Source organism: Lichenostomus cassidix, unplaced genomic scaffold, assembly GCF_008360975.1.
Source record: "Lichenostomus cassidix isolate B80296 unplaced genomic scaffold, HeHo_3.0 HiC_scaffold_39, whole genome shotgun sequence".
Lineage (NCBI taxonomy): Eukaryota > Metazoa > Chordata > Aves > Passeriformes > Meliphagidae > Lichenostomus > Lichenostomus cassidix.
This window is the reverse complement of record NW_028147446.1, coordinates 1,869,290-1,890,560: the sequence shown is the minus strand read 5'-3', so window position 1 is coordinate 1,890,560 and position 21,271 is coordinate 1,869,290. Positions and strand designations below refer to the sequence as shown.

General features: G+C 52.7%; 1 protein-coding gene across 5 annotated transcripts; it reads left to right on the top strand.

Annotated features, from left to right (window-relative positions):
• The first annotated feature begins 1,487 nt into the window (after positions 1-1,487).
• On the top strand, positions 1,488-20,969 carry MCOLN1 (mucolipin TRP cation channel 1). Of its 5 annotated transcripts, XM_085045750.1 has the most exons (16): positions 1,488-1,571; positions 3,587-3,873; positions 5,118-5,285; positions 6,275-6,449; positions 8,018-8,099; positions 9,157-9,253; positions 9,889-9,988; positions 11,737-11,843; positions 13,170-13,319; positions 14,145-14,246; positions 15,299-15,421; positions 17,241-17,428; positions 18,274-18,292; positions 18,603-18,615; positions 18,916-19,033; positions 20,115-20,969. In XM_085045750.1, the coding sequence occupies exons 1-16, from the start codon at positions 1,556-1,558 to the stop codon at positions 20,149-20,151; spliced, it is 1,782 nt and encodes a 593-aa protein (XP_084901876.1). In that variant the 5' UTR covers positions 1,488-1,555; the 3' UTR covers positions 20,152-20,969. The 5 variants fall into 5 exon arrangements, 4 of the variants coding, with proteins under 4 accessions (XP_084901876.1, XP_084901875.1, XP_084901874.1 ...); XR_014847894.1 differs by lacking the exons at positions 18,274-18,292; positions 18,603-18,615 and having other exon boundaries at positions 17,241-17,447; positions 18,903-19,033; positions 20,115-20,439; positions 20,562-20,969; XM_085045749.1 differs by lacking the exon at positions 18,603-18,615 and having other exon boundaries at positions 18,903-19,033.
• Positions 20,970-21,271: the final 302 nt, after the last annotated feature.

Genomic DNA, 21,271 nt, shown 5'->3' with positions numbered 1-21,271 from the left:
AAAACCACCAAATCCGCGCAAAATCCGTGAAATTCCCACAAAATCCACGAAATCTAAACACCTCCCTCCCCCAGCCCGAATTCCAAACTCATCCCGACCTTCAGCTTCCCTGGAATTCAGAGCAGCCCTCGAGGCTTCCCATTCATATGGAAATCTCTTCCCATTTCCTGGATTCGACATCCTCACTCCACAATTCCGGCGATTTTCTGGTTTTTTTTTGTTTTTGTTTTTTTAACCCAAAATAGATCCGGATGAATTCCGGGAGGGTTGGGAACAGCCGCGCTCGGGGATCACGGATGGGGAAATTCCAACAGAAAGGGGTCTGGGATTTGCCACGGGATCGTTCCCGGTGCGTTTTTTGGGATCCTGAATTCCTGGATTTTTAGGGTTTTTCGGGAAAATCCCCCAAAAGGGATCAAACCCGAAAATTCCTGAGAGAATTGGGGATTTGGGAGCTCAGCGCCGCCCTCTGGCGGCCAATCCCGGGAACTGCAGGGAATATCCCAACTCGACCTGCCCTGCGGGGAAAATTCTGGAAAAAACGCGAAAAAATGGGAAAAAATGGGGAGAAAAGCGGGAAGTGACGGAATGCAGGATGGATCGAGAGCTGCACCGGCAGGTCTGGGAATTGGCCGCGGTTTGGGATCTGCCTCAGTATGGCTCTTACTGGGAGCACTGGGAGTGAACTGGGAGCAGAATCTGTCCCAGTATGGCTCTTACTGGGAGCACTGGGAGTGAACTGGGAGCACTGGGAGCGATACTGGGAGCACAGGGAAGGAACTGGGAGCTCTTTCCCCCCCAGTTTGGCTCTAACTGGGAGCACTGGGAGGAACTGGGAGCTCTTTCTCCCCCAGTTTGGCTCTTACTGGGAGCGCTGGGAAGGAACTGGGAGCACTGGGAGGAAACTGGGAGCTCTTTCTCCCCCAGTTTGGCTCTAACTGGGAGCACTGGGAGCGATACTGGGAGCACTGGAAGGAACTGGGAGCTCTTTCCCCAGTTTGGCTCTAACTGGGAGTACTGGGAGGGAACTGGGAGCACTGGGAGCGATACTGGGAGCACAGGGAAGGAACTGGGAGCTCTTTTCCCCCCAGTTTGGCTCTAACTGGGAGCACTGGGAATGAACTGGGAGCTCTTTTCCCCCCAGTTTGGCTCTAACTGGGAGCACTGGGAGGGAACTGGGAGCTCTTTCCCCCCCAGTTTGGCTCTAACTGGGAGCACTGGGAGGGAACAGCGGCTGCGCGCGGTCAGCTGGCTGGGCGTGGTTATGCAAATGAGCGCTCAATCCCGCTCGGTGATTGGCAGGCAGCGATGGGCGTGGCTATGCTAATACCGCAGCGAATCACGCGCCGCTTGTGGGCGTGGTTATGCTAATAGACCCCGGCGCGCGGTGTTTTCTGGGAGACGGGGCGTGGTTATGCAAATACACAGCGTTCCGGCTCTGTGATTGGCGGGAGCTGGTGGGCGGGATTATGCAAATAAGGAGGGATCACGCGGGTGTTTGTGGGCGGGGCCAGCGCTTCCTGCCGCGGTCATGTGAGAGCGCGCGGCCCGAGCCATGGCGGCGGCGAGCGGTGAGAGAAATAGGGGGGGATTTAGGGGGATTTGGGGATTTAGGGGATTTGGGGGATTTGGGGAATTATGGGATGGGGGATAGATATGGGAATTTAGGGAATTTATGGAATTTATGGAATTTAGGGGGAATATAGGGGAATTTATGGGGGATAGGGAATATGGGAATATAGGGGAATATATGGGAATTTATGGGAATTTATGGGGATATATGGGGGATAGGGGATATGGGAATAGATGGGAATATAGGGGAATATATGGGCATTTATGGGAATTTATGGGGTATGGGGGATAGGGGATATGGGAATAGATGGGAATATAGGGGAATATATGGGAATTTATGGGAATTTATGGGAATTTAGGGGAATTTATGGGGTATGGGGGATATATGGGGGATAGGGGATATGGGAATAGATGGGAATTTATGGGAATTTATGGGAATTTATGGGAATTTATGGGGTATAGGGGATATGGGAATTTATGGGAATAGATGGGAATTTAGGGGAATATAGGGGAATTTATGGGGGATAGGGGATATGGGAATATATGGGGGATATGGGATGGAGGAATATATGGGAATATAGGGGAATATAAGGGAATATTTGGGGGATATGGGATATGGGATGGGAATGGGGGATATGGGAATATACGGGAATATATGGGGGATATGGGAATATATGGGAATATATGGGATGTGGCATAGGGGAATATATGGGGGATATGGAAATATGGGATATGGAGTATGGGATATGGGATGGAGGATATGGGATGGGGGATATGGGAATATATGGGAATAAATGGAGGATATGGGATGGGGATGGGGGATATGGGATTGGGATATGGAATATGGGATTGGGATATGGGATATGGGAATATATGGGATGTGGGATATGGGATATGGGGATATGGGAATATATGGGAGATAATGGGATGGGGATGTGGGATATGGGAATAGATGGGGATATATGGGAATATATGGGGGATATGGGAATATATGGGAATAGATGGGATTTTATGGGGGATATGGGATTGGGGATATGGGATATGGGATGCGAATGGGGATATGGGATAGGGGAATATATGGGGATGGTGGGATGGGGATTGGGGGATTGGGGGATATGGGATGTGGGAATATATGGGGGATTGGGGGATATGGGGGATTGGGGGATATGGGGGATATGGGATGTGGGAATATATGGGAATATATGGGGGATATGGGATATGGGATGGGAATATTGATCAATAATGCGAGTGGGAATGTGGGGATATGGGATGGGAATGGGGGATATGGGATGGGAATATAGGATGTGGGATGTGGGATATGGGATGGGAATGTGGGGTGCAATATGGGAACATGGCAGCGGTACCGGTAACGGGATTGGGAGTGGGAACGGGGGAATGGGAATGATGGGACAGGGACAGGGAGGACCGAGGGTGGTGACAGCGGGGACAGGAGTGACACCAGGGCCAGGGGATGGTGGGGACCGGAGCGACATCGGGACGGGGGGACAGCGGGGACAGGAGTGACACCGGGGCGAGGGGATGGCGGGGACAGGAGTGACACCGGGGCCAGGGCACAGCGGGGACAGGAGTGACACCGGGGCGAGCGGACAGCGGGGACAGGAGTGACACCGGGGCCAGGGCACAGCGGGGACAGGAGTGACACCGGGGCGAGCGGACAGCGGGGACAGGAGTGACACCGGAGCCAGGGCACAGTGGGGACAGGAGTGACACCGGGGCCAGGGGACAGCGGGGACAGGAGCGATACCGGGGCGAGGGGACAGCGGGGACTGGGGACACCGGTGACAGGGGCTGGTGACACCGGGGACACCGGTGACAGGGAGGCGAGGGCTGTCTGGGGACAGGAGCAACACCGGGGACGGGGGTGGTGACACCGGGACGAGAGGACCGCGGCGACAAGGAGGGTGATGACACCGGTGACACCGGGGGGATCAGCGGGGCCAGGGAGGGGACACCGGCACAGCGCTGACAGGGGAGGTGACACCGCTGTCCCCAGAGACCGAGCGGCTGCTGAGCCGCAGCGGCGGGTACGGCACGGCCGAGGCCACCCCTCCGGTCCCTCCAGTGGCTCCTTCGGTGGCTCCGGTTTCGGTTTCGGTTCCGGTTTCGGTTCCGGTGAAGGAGGAGGAGGAGGATGAGGAGGAGGAGCGGCGGGAGGAGCTGGAGCTGCGGCGTCGCCTCAAGTACTTCTTCATGAGCCCGTGCGACAAGTACCGAGCGCGCGGCAGGCGACCCGTGAAACTGGCGCTGCAGCTCGCCAAGATCGTCATTGTCACCGTGCAGGTGGCGCTGGGGACAGCGGGGACAGGGGGGATAGAGGGGACAGCGGGGATAGAGGGGACAGGGAGGATAGAGGGGACAGAAGGGACAGCGGGGACAGAGGGGACAGAAGGGACACAGGGGACAGGGGGATAGAGGGACAGGGGGGACAGAGGGGACAGAGGGGATAGAGGGGACAGTGGGGACAGAGGGGACAGGGAGGATAGAGGGGATAGTGGGGACAGAGGGGACAGAGGGGCAGCGCAGAGACTTGGGGACAATGGGGGAGGGGTGACAGGACAGTGGGGAGAGGGACAGGGATTTGGGGACATCAGGAGGGGCACAGGGAATTGGGGACATTGGAGAATGGGTGGCAGGGACATCAGGAGCAGGGACAGGGACTTGGGGACATTCGGGAAGGGGTGACAGGGCAGAGGGGAGGGGAGACAGGGACTTGGGGACATCGGGAGGGGCACAGGGACATCAGAAATGTGGGACAAGGACACCAGGAAGGGGACACAGGGACTTGGGGACAATGGGGAAGGGGTGGCAGGACAGCAGGGAGAGGGGGGACAAGGACTTGGGGACACTGGGGAAGGGGTGGCAGGACACAGGAGATGGGGGACAGGGACTTGGGGACATTGGGGAAGGGGTGGCAGGACAGCGGGGAGGGGGGACAAGGATTTGGGGACATCAGGAGTGGGGATAGGGACTTGGGGACACTGGGGAAGGGGTGGCAGAGCAGCAGGGAGAGGAGGGACAGGGATTTGGGGACATCAGGAGGGACACAGAGACATGAAGGAGAGGGCACAGGGACTTGGGGACAATGGGGAAGGGCTGGCAGGACTGTGGGGAGGGGGGACAAGGAGTTGGGGACATCGGGAGGGGGGACAAGAATTTGGGGACATTCGGGAAGGGGTGACAGGACAGTGGGGAAGAGGGACAGGGATTTGGGGACATCAGGAGGGGCACGGGGACATCAGGAATGTGGCACAGGGACACTGGGGAGGGAGTACAGGGACTTGGGGACATCGGGAGGGACACAGGGACACCAGGAAGGGGACACAGGGACTTGGGGACACTGGAGAAGGAGTGGCAGGGACACCAAGGAGAGGGGACAAGGACATGGGGACACTGGGCAGGGAGCACAGTGGTGACCTTTGTCCCCAAGTCGAGGGTGACACCATTTTGGGATGAAACACGGCAGTGTCCCCATGGTGGGACAGGAGCTGACAGGGGTGGTGGCTTTTGTCCCCAACTGTCCCCAGCTGATCCTGTTTGGCCTCAGTAACCAGCTGGTGGTGACCTTCAAGGAGGACAACTCGGTGACATTCCACCACCTGTTCCTCAAGGACTACCAGGATGGCTCCGATGACAGTCACGCCGTGTACACCCAGAGTGACCTGCTGGGCCACCTGGGCCATGCCATCCGCCAGGTGACATGGGGACACGGGGACATTGGGAGGAGTTGGGGACATCGGGGTGGCATGGGGATGTTGGGGATATTGGGGGTTTGGGGACATTGAGGTGGCACGGGGACATTGGGGAGATAGGGGGTTTAGGGACATTGGGGGTCATGGGGACATTGAGGTGGCATGGGGACATTGGGGAGGCTGGGGTCATTGGGGACATCAGGGGGGTTTGGGGACATTGAGGTGGCATGGGGACATTGGCAGGGTTGAGGACATCAGGGGGGTTGGCGATATTGGGGACATTGAGGTGGTTGGGGACATTGGGGGTTTGGGGACATTGGGGAGGTTTGGGACATCAGGGTGGCATGGGGATGTTGGGGACATTGGGGACATTGGGGGTTTGGGGACATTGGGGGTTTGGGGACATCAGGGAGGTTGGGGACATTGGGGATATTGGGGTATTATGGGCACATCGGGGAGGTTGGGGACATTGGGGACATCAGGGAGGTTGGGGACGTTGGGGACGTTGGGGAGTTTGGGGACATCAGGGATATTGGGGACATTGGGGTATCATGGGGACATCACGGGGGTTGGGGACATTGGGAAGGTTTGGGGACATTGGGGAGGTTGGGGACATTGGAGACATTGAGGTGATTGGGGACATTGGGGACATTGAGGAGGTTGGGGACACTGAGGTGATTTGCAGACACTGAAGAGGTTTGGGGACACCTGGGCTGAATTGGGGTCACAGTGACATTTTAGGGTCACAGTGACATTTTAGGGTCACAGTGATGATTTAGGGTCACACAGATGTCCCTATCTGTCCCCGCAGTACCTGGCTGTCCCCAACGCCACCCTGGGCTGTGACATTGGGGTCACAGATATTTGGGATCACAGATATTTGGGATCACAGTGACGTTTTAGGGTCACTGTGACATTTTGGGGTCACTGTGACATTTTAGGATCACAGTGATGTTTTGGGGTCACCGGGATGTCCCTACCTGTCCCCGCAGTACCTGGCTGTCCCCAACGCCACCCTGGGCCGCTATGGCTACGGTGACCCCGCAGGTGACCCCACAGGTGACCCCGCTGGCCCCCCGGGGCTGCGGCTGTGCCAAAGCTACTTCCGCCGAGGTGACATCGACCCCGAAAACGACACCTTCGACATCGACCCCACTGTCAGCACCGGTACGGGATTGGGGTTGGGGTTTGGGGTTGGGTTTGGGATTTGGGATTGGGTTTGGGATTGAGATTTGGGATTGAGATTTGGGATTGGGGTGGTTCAAACTATGGAGTTTGGGGTTTGGGGTGTAGATTTTGGGGATTGGGATTGGGGGTGAGTTTGGGATTGGGTTTGGGGTTTGGGATTTGGGATTGGGGGTTTGGGGTTGGGCTTTGGGATTGGGGTTTGGGGTTGGGCTTTGGGATTGGGGTTTGGGATTGGGGTTTGGGATGGTTGAAACCAGGAGATTTGGGATTCAGTTTGGGATTTGGGTTTGGGGTTTGGGGTTGGGATTTGGGATGATTTAAACCAGGAGGTTTGGGTTTGGGGTTTGGGGTTAGGATTATGGTTTGGGGTTTGGGGTTGGGGTTGGGATTGGGGGTTGGGATTGGGGGTTGGGGTGTAGGGTTTGGGGTTTGGGATTGAGATTGGGGTTTGAGATTGGGTTTGGGTTTGGGGTCTGGGGTTGGGATTGGGATCAGGATTTGGGGTCTGGGATTGGGGTTTGGGATTGAGATTTGGGTATGAGATTTGGGATTGGGGTGGTTCAAACCATGAGGTTTGGGGTTTGGGATTGGGGTCTGGGTTGGGATTGGGGTGTAGGGTTTGGGATCAGGATTTGGGATTGAGATTGGGGTTTGGGGTGGTTCAAACCATGGGGTTTGGGGTTTGGGGTGTAGATTTTGGGGATTGGGGTTGGGGTTTGGGATGATTTAAACCAGGAGGTTTGGGATTTGGGATTCAGTTTGGGATTTGGGATTGGGGTTTGGGGTTTGGGTTTGAGATTTGGGATTGGGGTTTGGTTTGGGGTTTAGGGTTTGGGGTTGGGATTGGGGTTTGGGATTGGGGTTTGAGGTTTGGGATTGGGGATTTTGGATGATTGAAACCAGGAGGTTTGGGTACGGGGTTTGGGATTTGGGTTTGGGATTTGGGGATTGAGATCAGGATTTGGGGTTGGGGTTTGGCATTGGGGTGGTTCAAACCATGGGGTTTGAGGTGTAGATTTTGGGGTTTGGGATTGGGGTTTGGGATGGTTCAAACCAGGAGGTTTGGGTTTGGGATTCAGTTTGGGATTCGAGTTTGGGGATTGGGGTTGGGATTGGGGTGCAGGGTTTGGGATTGGCTTTGGGATTGGGGTTCGGAATTGGGTTTGGGGTGTAGATTTTGGGGTTTGGGATTTGGGGATTGGGATGGTTCAAATCAGGGGGTTTGGGGGTTGGATTTGGGATTGGGGTTTGTTTTTGTAGTTTGGGATTGGGTTTGGGGTTTGGGATTGTCCAAGCCAGGAGGTTGGGGTTTGGGATTTGGGGTCTGGGATGATTCCAGGGCATTTGGGATCCCAGAAGATTCGGGATTTGGGATTTGGGATGGTCCCAGGGGTTTTGGAGTTTGGGATTTGGGATGATCCCAGGGCATTTGGGATCCCAGGGGTTTTGGGATTTGGGATGTTCCCAGGGCATTAGGAATCCCAGAAGATTTGGGATTTGGGATGTTCCCAGGACATTTAGGATCTCTCCTCCCCCTGACCCCACAGACTGCCTGCACATCGATCCCACAAACCCTCAGCCTCCAGTGCTGGACGGGAGAGACAGCAACTTCACCCTACAGTTCCACAGGTGAACCCCAAAAACCCCAAAAATCCCCCAAAAAAACCAAAAATCCCAAAATCCCCAAAAAAACCAAAACCCCCAAAATCCCAAAAAAACCCAGAATCCCCAAAAACCCCAAAAATACCCCAAAAAACCCCAAAACCCCCAAAAACACAATAATCCCAAAACCCCTAATAGTCCTCAAAATCTCCAAAAATCCCCAAAACCCAAAAATCCCCAAAAACTCCAAAAATACCCCAAAAAACCAAAATCCCCAAAATACCCCAGAATCCCCAAAAACCCTAAAAATCCCCCAGAAAACCACAAAAATCCACAAACAAACCCCAAAATCCCAAAAAACCCAATAATTCTCAAAATCTCCAAAAATCCCCAAAACCCAAAAATCCCCAAAAACCCCAAAAATTCCCCAAAAAAACCAAATCCCAATAATCTCAAAAAAACCCCAGAATCCCCAATAACCCTAAAAATCCCCCAGAAAACCCAAATCCCAATAATCCCAAAAAAACCCCAAAATCTCCCCAAAAACCCCAAAAATCCACAAAAAACCCCCAAATCCCAAAAAACCCAATAATCCTCAAAATCTCCAAAAATCCCAAAAACCCAAAAATCCCCAAAACCCCAAAAGTCCCCCAAAATCCCCCAAATGGAATTTTCCCCTTCCCCATTGGGTTTTTTTTTTGGGGATTTCGGGAATTCCCATTGGGGTTTTTTGGGGATTTTGGGGTTTTTCGGGAATTCCCATTGGTTTTTTGGGGGGATTTTGGGAATCCCCATTGGGTTTTTTGGGAGGATTTTGGGGTTTTTTTGGGAATTCCTATTGATTTTTTGGGGGATTTTGGGGTTTTTTCAGGAATTCCCATTGGGGTTTTTTTTTGGGATTTTGGGAATTCCCATTGATTTTTTTTTGGATTTTGGGGTTTTTTGGGGAATTCCATTGGGGTTTTTTTTGGGATTTTGGGTTTTTTGGGGAATTCCATTGATTTTTTTTTTTTGGGATTTTGGGTTTTTGGGTTATTCCCGTGTTGTCCCCGGGATGCCAGCGCTGTCCCCGCTGTCCCCTCAGGCTGATCAATGTCACCATCGAGTTCCAACTCAAAGCCATCAACATCCAAACTCTGCTCAACAACGAGATCCCCGATTGCTACACCTTCGGGGTCACCGTGAGTGTCACCTCTGTGTCCCCAAATGTCACCTGAGTGTCCCCAGTGTCACCTGTGTGTCACCTGTGTGTCACCTGTGTGTCACCTCTGTGTCACCTCTGTGTCACCTGTGTGTCACCTGTGTGTCCCCAGTGTCACCTCAGTGTCACCTGTGTGACCTGAGTGTCCCCAAATGTCACCTGAGTGTCCCTGAGTGTCACCTGTGTCCCTTCGGTGTCACCCTGCGTGGCCCCAAGTGTCCCCTAGTGTCCCCAAATGTCACCTGGGTGTCCCTGAGTGTCACCTGTAGCACCTGAGTGTCACCTCAGTGTCCCCAAATGTCACCTCAGTGTCACCTGTGTCCCTTCAGTGTCACTGTGAGTGTCCCTGAGTGTCCCCGAATGTCCTTTCAGTGTCACTAAGAGTGTCCCCAAGTGTCCCCGTGTGTCCCCTGAATGTCCATGAGTGTCCCCAAATGTCCTTTCAGTGTCACCATGAGTGTCCCGAAGTGTCCCCAAGTGTCTCCGAGTGTCCCTCATGTCCCCCTCTCATGTCCCCACTGTCCCTCGGCTGTCGCTGGGCACCGGGCAGGTGCTGAGGTGACAGTGACGGTGATGGTGACAGTGACAGTGACAGTGCCACCTGTGTGTCCCCAGATCACGTTTGACAACAGCGCCCACAGCGGCAGGGTGAGGATCAGGCTGGACACTCGAGCGGCCATCAGGGAGTGCCAGCACCCGGCCGTGTCCGGCACAGGTGACAATGGGTGACAACAGGTGACAATGGGTGGCAGTGCCAGCACCCAGCTGTGTCCGGCACAGGTGACAACAACAGGGTGACAGCGGGTGACAATGGGTGACAATGGGTGACAATGGGGTGACACTGGGCAGTGCCAGCACCCGCCTGTGTCCAGCACAGGTGACAATGGGTGACAATGACCTGGGGGGGTGACATCTGTCCCCAGCAGTGTCAGCACCCGGCCATGGCCGGCACAGGTGACAACGGGTGACAATGGGTGACAGTGGGTGACAGTGGGCAGTGCCAGCACCCGGCCGTCTCCGGCACAGGTGACAATGGTGACCATGGGTGACAATGGGGTGACAATGGGCAGTGTCAGCACCCGGCTGTGTCCGGCACAGGTGACAACAACAGGGTGACAACGGGTGACAATGGGCAGTGCCAGCACCCCGCCGTGTCTGGCACAGGTGACAATGGTGACAATGGGTGACAATGGGTGACAATGGGTGACAATGGGCAGTGCCAGCACCCGGCCGTGTCCGGCACAGGTGACAATGGGTGACAGTGGGTGACACTGGGCAGTGCCAGCACCCGGCTGTGTCCGGCACAGGTGACAATGGGTGACAACGGGTGACAGTGGGTGACAGTAGGCAGTGCCAGCACCCGGCTGTGTCCGGCACAGGTGACAACAACAGGGTGACAATGGGTGACAATGGGTGACAATGGGCAGTGCCAGCACCCGGCTGTGTCCGGCACAGGTGACAGTGGGTGACAATGGGTGACAATGACCTGAGGGGGTGACATCTGTCCCCAGCAGTGCCAGCACCCTGCCATGTACGGCATGGGTGACAGTGGGGTGTCCCCCTGTCCCCAAGGGTGTCACCTGTCCCTGTCACGTTCAGGGTGTCACTTGTCCCCGTTTGTCCCCTCAGGTGACAATTCCTTCCGGCTGTTCTTTGACATCCTGGTGATTGCCATTTGCTCTCTGTCCCCATGAGTGTCCCCTTGAGTGTCCCCTGTCCTTGTCACACTCAGGCTGTCCCCAAAGGTGTCCCCTGTCCCTGTCACACCCATGTGTCCCCATTTGTCCCCTCAGGTGACAATTCCTTCCGGCTGTTCTTTGACATCCTGGTGATCGCCGTTTGCTCTCTGTCCCCATGAGTGTCCCCATGAGTGTCCCCAAGGGTGTCTGTCACACTCAGGGTGTCTCCTGTCCCTGTCACACTCACTTGTCCCCGTTTGTCCCCTCAGGTGACAATTCCTTCTGGCTGTTCTTTGACATCCTGGTGATCGCCGTTTGCTCTCTGTCCCCAAGACTGTCCCCAAGGCTGTCTGTCACACTCAGGGTGTCCCCAGGAGTGTCCCCAGGGATGTCCCCAAGGCTGTCTGTCACACTCAGGGTGTCCCCCAGGCTCAGTGCATCACTGTGTCCCCATTTGTCCCCTCAGGTGACAATTCCTTCCGGCTGTTCTTTGACATCCTGGTGATCGCGGTGTGCTCTCTGTCCCCATGAGTGTCCCCTTGAGTGTCCCCAAGGGTGTCCCCAAGGGTGTCTGTCACACTCAGGGTGTCACTGTGTTCCCGTTTGTCCCCTCAGGTGACAATTCCTTCCGGCTGTTCTTTGACATCCTGGTGATCGCCGTTTGCTCTCTGTCCCCATGAGTGTCCCCAAGGGTGTCCCCAAGGCTGTCCCCATGAGTGTCCCTGTCACACTCAGGGTGTCCCCTGTCCCTGTCACACCCATGTGTCCCCATTTGTCCCCTCAGGTGACAATTCCTTCCGGCTGTTCTTTGACATCCTGGTGATCGCCGTTTGCTCTCTGTCCTTCGCGCTCTGCGCTCGCTCCATCCTCAGGGGATTCCTGCTGCAGAGGGTCAGCCATTTATGGGGTTTTTGGGGTTTTTATGGGATTTTTATAGGATTTGGGGGTTTATGGGGTTTTTATGGGGTTTTTATGGGTTTTTTAATGGGGTTTTTATGGGGTTTTTTATAGGATTTGGGGATTTATGGGGTTTTTGTGGGTTTTTTTATGGGGCTTTTAATGGGGTTTTTAATGGGGTTTTTATGGGGTTTTTATGGGATTTTGGGGATTTATGGGGTTTATGGGATTTGGGGATTCAGGGATTTGGGGGATTTATAGGACGGGATGGATTGGATGGGATGGGATTGATGGGATTTATGGGATTTTGGGATGGGATGGGATGGGATTGATGGGATTTATGGGATTGATGGGATGGGATTTATAGGATGAGTGAGTTGGGATGGATTTATGGGATTGATGGGATTGATCGGTGGGATTTAGGGAATTGGTGGAATTTCTAGGATGGATGGGATTGATGGGATTTCTGGGATGGATGGGATAGATGGGATCAGAGTTCAGCCAATTTTTTTGCTGTCCATGTCTGAGCAGTGGAGTTCCTCAGTGACCAGGGGGTGACGATGACAGTAACAGTGACAATGACAGTGACAATGACAATCCTGGTGTCCTCATGAGGTGACAATGACAGTGTCCCCATGTCCCCTCAGGAGTTCAGCCGGTTCTTCCAGCGCCGCTATGGTCACTCGGTGTCCCTGGCTGACCAGTGGAGTTCCTCAGTGACCATAACAGTGACAATAACAGTAACAATGACAGTGACAATGACAATAACACTAACAATGTCAGTGACAATTACAATGACAATGACACTCTGGTGTCCCCTCAGGAGTTCAGCCGGTTCTTCCAGCGCCGCTATGGTCACTCAGTGTCCCTGGCTGACCGGTGGAGTTCCTCACTGACCATAGCAGTGACAATGACAATAACAGTGACAACGACAATAACACTGACAATGACAAATGGCAGTGACAATGACAGTGTCCCCATGTCCCCTCAGGAGTTCAGCCGGTTCTTCCAGCGCCGCTATGGTCACTTGGTGTCCCTGGCTGACCAGTGGAGCTCCTCAGTGACCATAACAGTGACAGTGACTGTGACAATGACAGTGACAATGACAATCACAGTGACAATGACAATGACCCTCTGGTGTCCCCTCAGGAGTTCAGCCGGTTCTTCCAGCGCCGCTATGGTCACTCGGTGTCCCTGGCTGACCGCCTGGAGCTCCTCAGTGACCATAACAGTGACAATAACAGTAACAATGACAGGGACAATGACAATAACACTAACAATGACAATGACAATGACAATGACATTCCGATGTCCCCTCAGGAGTTCAGCCGGTTCTTCCAGCGCCGCTATGGTCACTCAGTGTCCCTGGCTGACCGCCTGGAGTTCCTCAACGGCTGGTACTTGCTGTTGGTCAGCAGTGACCTGCTGACCGTGCTGGGCACTGTGCTCAAGATCGGCATCGAGGCCAAGGTGACCGCTGGGGACAGGGACAGGGCTGGGGACAGTGCCATTGTCACTGGGGACAGGGACAGGGCTGGGGACAGTGCCATTGTCATTGGGGACAGTGACACCACTCCTGGGGACAGTGCCGCCATCACTGGGGACAGTGCCACCACTCCTGGGGACAGTGCCACCACTCCTGGAGACAGTGCCACCATCACTGGGGACAGTGCCATTGTCATTGGGGACAGTCCCATTGTCACTGGGGACAAGGACAGTGCTGGGGACAGTGCCATTGTCACTGGGGACAGTGACGCCACTCCTGGGGACAGTGCCGCCATCACTGGGGACAGTGCCACCACACCTGGGGACAGTGCCATTGTCATTGGGGACAGTGCCACCATCACTGGGGACAGTGCCATTGTCATTGGGGACAGTACCACCACCCTTGGGGACAGTGCCACCATCACTGGGGACAGTGCCATTGTCATTGGGGACAAGGACAGCATCTTGGGGACAGTGCCATTGTCATTGGGGACAGTGCCACCCCTGGGGACAGTGCCATTGTCATTGGGGACAGTGGCCAGGGTGGCATTAGAGACATCCTTGTGCTCCAGGGGACATGGAGGTGGCACTGTCCCCATGTCCCCAATGTCCCCATGTCCCCAATGTCCCCATTGTCCCTAATATCCCCAATGTCCCCATTGTCCCCAATGTCCCCAATATCCCCAATGTCCCCAAGGCCCTGAATATCCCCCATGTCCCCAAATATCCCCCAATGCCCCAAATGTCCCCAGTGTCCCCAATATCTCCAACGTCGCCATTAATGTCCCCAATGTCCCCGATGTCCCTCAGAACTTCTCCGGCTATGACGTCTGCAGCATCCTCTTGGGGACATCGACTCTGCTGGTTTGGGTTGGAGTGATCAGATACCTGACCTTCTTCCAGAAGTACAACGTGAGTGACACTGGGGACACACCTGGGGACACCTGGGAACACCTGGGAACACCTGGGGACACACCTGGGGACACCTGGGGACACTGGGGACAGGGACAGGGCTGGGTTGGGGTGATCAGATACCTGACCTTCTTCCAGAAATACAACGTGAGTGACACTGGGGACACCTGGGGACACCTAGGGACACACCTGGGACACCTGGGGACACACCTGGGGACACCTGGGGACACTGGGGACAGGGACAGGGCTGGGTTGGGGTGATCAGATACCTGACCTTCTTCCAGAAATACAACGTGAGTGACACTGGGGACACCTGGGGACACCTGGGGACACCTGGGACACACCTGGGGACATCGGGGACAGGGACAGGGCTGGGTTGGGGTGATCAGATACCTGACCTTCTTCCAGAAATACAACGTGAGTGACACTGGGGACACCTGGGGACACACCTGGGGACACCTGGGGACACACCTGGGACACCTGGGGACATTGGGGACACACCTAAGATATCATCCACCCCTAAATAATTCCCATTTTTCTTTCTTCCACATGAATAATTCCCATTTTTCCATCAGATAATTCCCATTTCCCCTGGATAATTCCCAATTTCCCATCAACAATTCCCATTTCCCATCAATAATTCCCATTTTCCCATCAACAATTCCCATTTTCCCTTCAATAATTCCCATTCTCCATCTGAATAATTCCCATTTCCCATCGATAATTCCCATTTCCCATCTGAGTAATTCCCATTTTTCCATCCATAATTCCCATTTCCCATGGATAATTCCCATTTTCCCCTGGATAATTCCCATTTTCCCATCAATAATTCCCATTTTCTATCAACAATTCCCATTTCCCATCAACAATTCCCATTTTCCCATCGATAATTCCCATTTCCCATCTGAATAATTCCCATTTTTCCATCCATAATTCCCATTTCCCATGGATAATTCCCACTTCCCATCAATAATTCCCATTTTCCCATCAATAATTCCCAATTTCCCATGGACAATTCCCATTTTTCCCATTTTTCCCGCTTTTCCCCCCAGATCCTGATCGTCACTCTGCGCGTCGCTCTTCCCAACGTCATCCGGTTCTGCTGCTGCGTGGCTGTGATTTATTTGGGATATTGTTTCTGCGGCTGGATCGTCCTGGGGCCGCACCACGTCAAGGTGAGCTCCAGGTGATCCCAAATTTTGGGATTGGAGATTCCCAAATTCTTGATTTTGGGAGATTCCTGAATTTTGGGGTTTGGGATGATCCCAAATCCCTGTGGTGTGATTTATTTGGGATATTGTTTCTGCGGCTGGATCGTCCTGGGGCCGCACCACGTCAAGGTGAGCTCCAGGTGATCCCAAATTTCGGGATTTAGGGGTTGGGAGATTCCCAAATTTTGGGAATTTGGGGTTGGGATGATCCCAAATCCCTGTGACGTGATTTATTTGGGATATTGTTTCTGCGGCTGGATCGTCCTGGGGCCGCACCACGTCAAGGTGAGCTCCAGGTGATCCCAAATTTCGGGATTTGGGATGATCCTAAATCCTGGGTTTTGGGAGATTCCCGAATTTTGGGGTTTGGGGTTGGGATGATCCCAAATCCCTGTGCTGTGATTTATTTGGGATATTGTTTCTGCGGGTGGATTGTCCTGGGGCCTCACCACGTCAAGGTGAGCTCCAGGTGATCCCAAATTTTGGGATTTGGGGTTGGGAGATTCCCAAATTTTGGGGTTGGGATGATCCCAAATCCCTGTGGTGTGATTTATTTGGGATATTGTTTCTGCGGATGGATCGTCCTGGGGCCGCACCACGTCAAGGTGAGCTCCAGGTGATCCCAAATTTTGGGATTGGGAGATTCCCAAATTTTGGGATTTTGGGGTTGGGATGGAGATTTGAGATTCCCAAATCCCTGTGGTGTGATTTATTTGGGATATTGTTTCTGCGGCTGGATCGTCCTGGGGCCTCACCACGTCAAGGTGAGCTCCAGGTGATCCCAAATTTCGGGATTGGAGATTCTCAAATTCTGGATTTTGGGAGATTCCCGAATTTTGGGGTTTGGGGTTGGGATGATCCCAAATCCCTGTGCTGTGATTTATTTGGGATATTGTTTCTGCGGATGGATCGTCCTGGGGCCTCACCACGTCAAGGTGAGCTCCAGGTGATCCCAAATTTCGGGATTTGGAGATTCCCAAATTTTGGGATTTGGGGTTGGGATGGAGATTTGAGATTCCCAAATCCCTGTGCTGTGATTTATTTGGGATATTGTTTTTGTGGATGGATCGTCCTGGGGCCGCACCACGTCAAGGTGAGCTCCAGGTGATCCCAAATTTCGGGATTTGGGGTTGAGAGATTCCCAAATTTTGGGATTTGGGATTGAGAGATTCCCAAATTTTGGGATTTGGGGTTGAGAGATTCCCAAATTTTGGGATTTGGGGTTGGGAGATTCCCAAATTTTGGGATTTGGGGTTGGGAGATTCCCAAATTTTGGGATTTGGGTTTGGGAGATTCCCAAATTTTGGAATTTGGGGTTGAGAGATTCCCAGATTTCGGGATTTGAGGTTGAGAGATTCCCAAATTTTGGGTTTTGGGTTTGGGAGATTCCCAAATTCCCGTTCAGGGATTTGAGTTTATTCCAAATCCCACTTTTGGGATTTCTGTTCCTTCCCCAAATCCCACTTTTGGGGTTTGGTTTCCTTTCCAAATCCCGGTTTTGGGGTTGGGAGATTCCCAAATCGCACAGGTGAGCTGTGAGTGACACAGGTGTGACAGGTGACACTCAGGTGTGACACAGGTGACACAGGTGACACTGTCCCTGTCCCCAGTTCCGGTCGCTGTCCATGGTGTCTGAGTGTCTGTTCTCGCTGGTGAACGGCGATGACATGGGGAGTTACAGGTGTGACAGGTGACACACAGGTGTGACACAGGTGTTACACAGGTGTGACAGGTGTGACACAGGTGTGACACACCCAGGTGACCCTGGTGTCCCTGTCCCCAGTTCCGGTCGCTGTCCATGGTGTCCGAGTGCCTGTTCTCGCTGGTGAACGGCGATGACATGTTCGCCACCTTCGCGGCGCTGCGGCCCAGCGGGGCTCTGGTGTGGCTCTTCAGCCAGGTGTACCTGTACTCCTTCAGCGCCCTCTTCATCTACATGGTGCTCAGCCTCTTCATCGCCCTCATCACCGGGTCATACGACTCCATCAAGGTGAGTGTGTCACCTGGGTGTCACCTGTGTCACCTGGGTGACGTCATCTGTGTGTTATCTCACCTGTGTGACATCATCTGTGTGTTACCTGTGTGTTATCTGTGTGATCTCACCTGTGTGACGTCATCTGTGTGTTACCTGCGTGTTATCTGTGTTATCTCACCTGTGTAATGTCATCTGTGTGTTACCTGTGTGTTATCTGTGTTGTCTCACCTCATCACCGGGTCATACGACTCCATCAAGGTGAGCTGGACAGGTGTCACCTCACCTGGGTGTCACCTGTCACCTGGGTGACATCATCTGTGTGTTATCTGTGTGTTATCTCACCTGTGTGATGTCATCTGCGTGTTATCTCACCTGTGTGTGACGTCATCGGTGTGTTATCTCACCTGTGTAATGTCATCTGTGTGTTACCTGTGTGTTACCTGTGTTATCTCACCTGTGTGATGTCATTTGTGTGTTCTCTGTGTTATCTTACCTCATCACTGGATTCTGTGACTCCATCAAGGTGAGCTGGACAGGTGTCACCTCACCTGGGTGTCACCTGTCACCTGGGTGACATCATCCGTGTGTTATCTCACCTGTGTGTGATGTCATCTGTGTGTTACCTGTGTGTTACCTGTGTTATCTCACCTTTGTGATGTCATCCTTGTGTTATCATTGTGATCTCACCTCATCACCAGGTCGTGTGACTCCATCAAGGTGAGTGTGTCACCTGGGTGTCACCTGTGTTACCTGTGTGATGTCATCTGTGTGTTATCTCACCTGTGTGACGTCATCTGTGTGTTACCTGTGTGTTATCTGTGTTGTCTCACCTCATCACCAGGTCATATGACTCCATCAAGGTGAGCTGGACAGGTGTCACCTCACCTGGGTGTCACCTGTCACCTGGGTGATGTCATCTGTGTGTTATCTGCATTACCTGTGTGTTATCTCACCTGTGTGACGTCATCTGCGTGTGGCAACTCTGTGACATCATCCGTGTGTGACATCACCTGTCCATCACCCTGTCTTGTCTGTTCTGTCACCTTGTCTGTCCCCTCACCTGTCCCTGTCCCCACGCCCAGCCCGAGGTGACAATCCCATGTCCCCTGTGTCCCCAGAGCCAGTCCAGGGTGACGTTCGCAGCCCGAGGTGACAATTCCGTGTCCCCAGAACCAGCCCGAGGGTGACAATTTCCTGTCCCCAAGGGTGACAATGACACTTTTTTGTCCCCATTGCCAGCCCGAGGGTGACAATCCCATGTCCCCAAGGTGACAATGACATTTTCTGTCCCTATTCCCAGCCCGAGGGTGACAAAGAGGTGACAATGACACATTTCTGTCCCCAGAACCAGCCCGAAGGTGACAATGAGGTGACAATCCCGTGTCCCCAAGGGTGACAATGACAGTTTTCTGTCCCCAGAACCAGCCGGAAGGTGACACTGAGGTGACAATGACAGTTTTGTGTCCCCAGAACCAGCCGGAAGGTGACAGGCGCCACTCGCCGCTCCACGCCTACATCGCTCAGTGCCACGACAGCCCCAGTTCCGGAAAGTTCCGCCGCGAGAGCTCCGCCTCCTGCCCCGCCCTCTGCTGCTGCGCCAGGTCGGGAATTTGGGATTTTGGGGAATTTTTGGGATTTTGGGAATTTTTTGGGATTTTTTTCGGGTGGTTTTGGAGGATTTTTTTTGATTTTTGGGGGAATTTTCTGGGAATTTTTTTGATTTCTGGGGGAATTTTTTTGGGAACTTTCTTATTTTTCGGGGATTTTGGGGGGAATTCTGGGGGAATTTTTTGGTTTTGGGAATTTTGGGGAGTTTTGGGAATTTTGGGATTTTGGGAATTTTAGGGATTTTTCAGGTGATTTTGGAGGATTTTTTTATTTTTTGGAGGAATTTTTTTTTTGATTTTGGAATTTTGGGGAATTTTTTTGATTTTTGGGGGAATTTTTTGGGAACTCTTTTTGTATTTTTCAGGGATTTTGGGGGGAATTTTTTGGATTTTGGGGAGTTTTGGGAATTTTGGGGGATTTTGGGGAATTTTTAGGGATTTTTTCAGGTGGTTTTGGGGGATTTTTTTTGATTTCTGGGGCAATTTTCTGGGAATTTTTTTGATTTTTGGGGGAATTTTTTGGGAACTTCTTTTATTTTTCAGGGATTTTTTTGGGGAATTTTGGGGGATTGTTTTAGATTTTGGGGAATTTTGGGGAGTTTTTGGGAATTTTTGGGATTTTTGGGAATTTTAGGGATTTTTTCAGGTGATTTTGGAGGAATTTGGACACAGGGGTAGCCTTGGATGTCACCTTAGGAACAAAATCACCTGAAAAAATCCCTAAAAATCCCTAAAAATTCCCCCAAAATTCCCCCAAAAATAAAAAAGAAAACCCAAAATCAAAATTTTATTCCCAAAATCAAAAATTTCTCTAAATCACCTGAAATCTAAAAATTCCAAATTCCCAAAATCAAAAACCGAAAATTACCCCAAAAATCCCCTAATATAAAAAAATCCCCCAATATAAAAAAATCCCCAAAATTCCTGAAAAATAAAAGAAATTCCCCAAAAATGCCCTAAATTCCCCTAAAATTCCCCCAAAAAATGTTAAAATCTCCCCAAAATCCCCCTAAAATCCAAAAAAATCCCCCAAAAATCCCCAAAATCCCCTAAAATCCTCTCTGTTCCCCCACAGGGCTCCTGATCAGGACAATGCGCTGCTGGTGAACTGAGGGGACATCGGGGACACCTTGGGGACACCTTGGGGACACCTTGGGGACATCAAGGACACCTTGGGGACATCTTGAGGACATTGAGGACGACTTGGGGACACCTCAAGGACACCTTGGGGACACCTTGAGGACACCCTGGGGACATCCAGGACACCCTGGGGACACCCTGGGGACACCTTGGGGACACCTTGGGGACATCCCGACCCCCCAAGCTTTTAATTTATTTTATTTTATTTTCTGCTTTTATCTGCTCAGGACCTCAAATTTGGGGCATTTTGGAACTTTGGGGTTTCCAGGATGGATTTTTGGGGCATTTTGGAACTTTGGGATCCCCAAATTTGATTTTTTTGGGGAAATTTTGGAACTTTGGGATCTCCAGGATGGATTTTTTTGGGATTTTGGAACTTTAGGATCTCCAGGATGGATTTTTTTGGGGCTTTTCAGAACTTTGGGATCTCCAGGATGGATTTTTGGGGGAATTTTGGAACTTTAGGATCCCCAAATCTGGTTTTGGGGGAACTTTGGGATCCCCAGATTCATTTTTGGGGGAATTTTGGAACTTTGGAGTCTCCAAGTTTGGATTTTTGGGGATGCTTTGGAACTTTGGGATCTCCAAATTTGGGGTTTTTTTGGGAGTTTTAGAATTTTGGGGGATTTTGGACCTTTGGGATCCCAAATCCACTGGGGACTTTGTCCCTGTCACTGTCCCCACACCGGTGACGTCACCACACCCCAAAATGTCCCTTGTCACCCCCAAATGGGGGCGTGGCCACAGCGGGGTGTCCCCAAGGGGACAATAAAGGTGACCTGGGACAAGAGGGTGTGTGGTGACCTTGGGGACATCAGGGGACATTGGGGACACAGGGGTGGCCTTGGGTGTCACCCTAGGGGGACATTGGAGTGGCCTTGGGTGTCACCTTGGGGGGACAGTGGTGGCCTTGGGTGTCACCTTAGGGGACACAGGGGTGGCCTTGACACCCACAAAAACACCCCACCCACAAACCCACACCCACACCCACCACACAACGTGTCACCTTAGGGACAATAGGGACACAGGGGTGGCCCTAAGTGTCACCCTGGGGGACACTGGGGACACAGGGATGGCCTTGGTTGTCACCTT

Excerpts from the sequence above, each read along its gene's own strand:
- MCOLN1 (XM_085045749.1), top strand. Across the intron at positions 9,254-9,888 it reads GCTACACCTTCGGGGTCACC|ATCACGTTTGACAACAGCGC; the intron begins GTGAGTGTCACC and ends GTGTGTCCCCAG. Across the intron at positions 14,247-15,298 it reads CCTTCTTCCAGAAGTACAAC|ATCCTGATCGTCACTCTGCG; the intron begins GTGAGTGACACT and ends TTTTCCCCCCAG.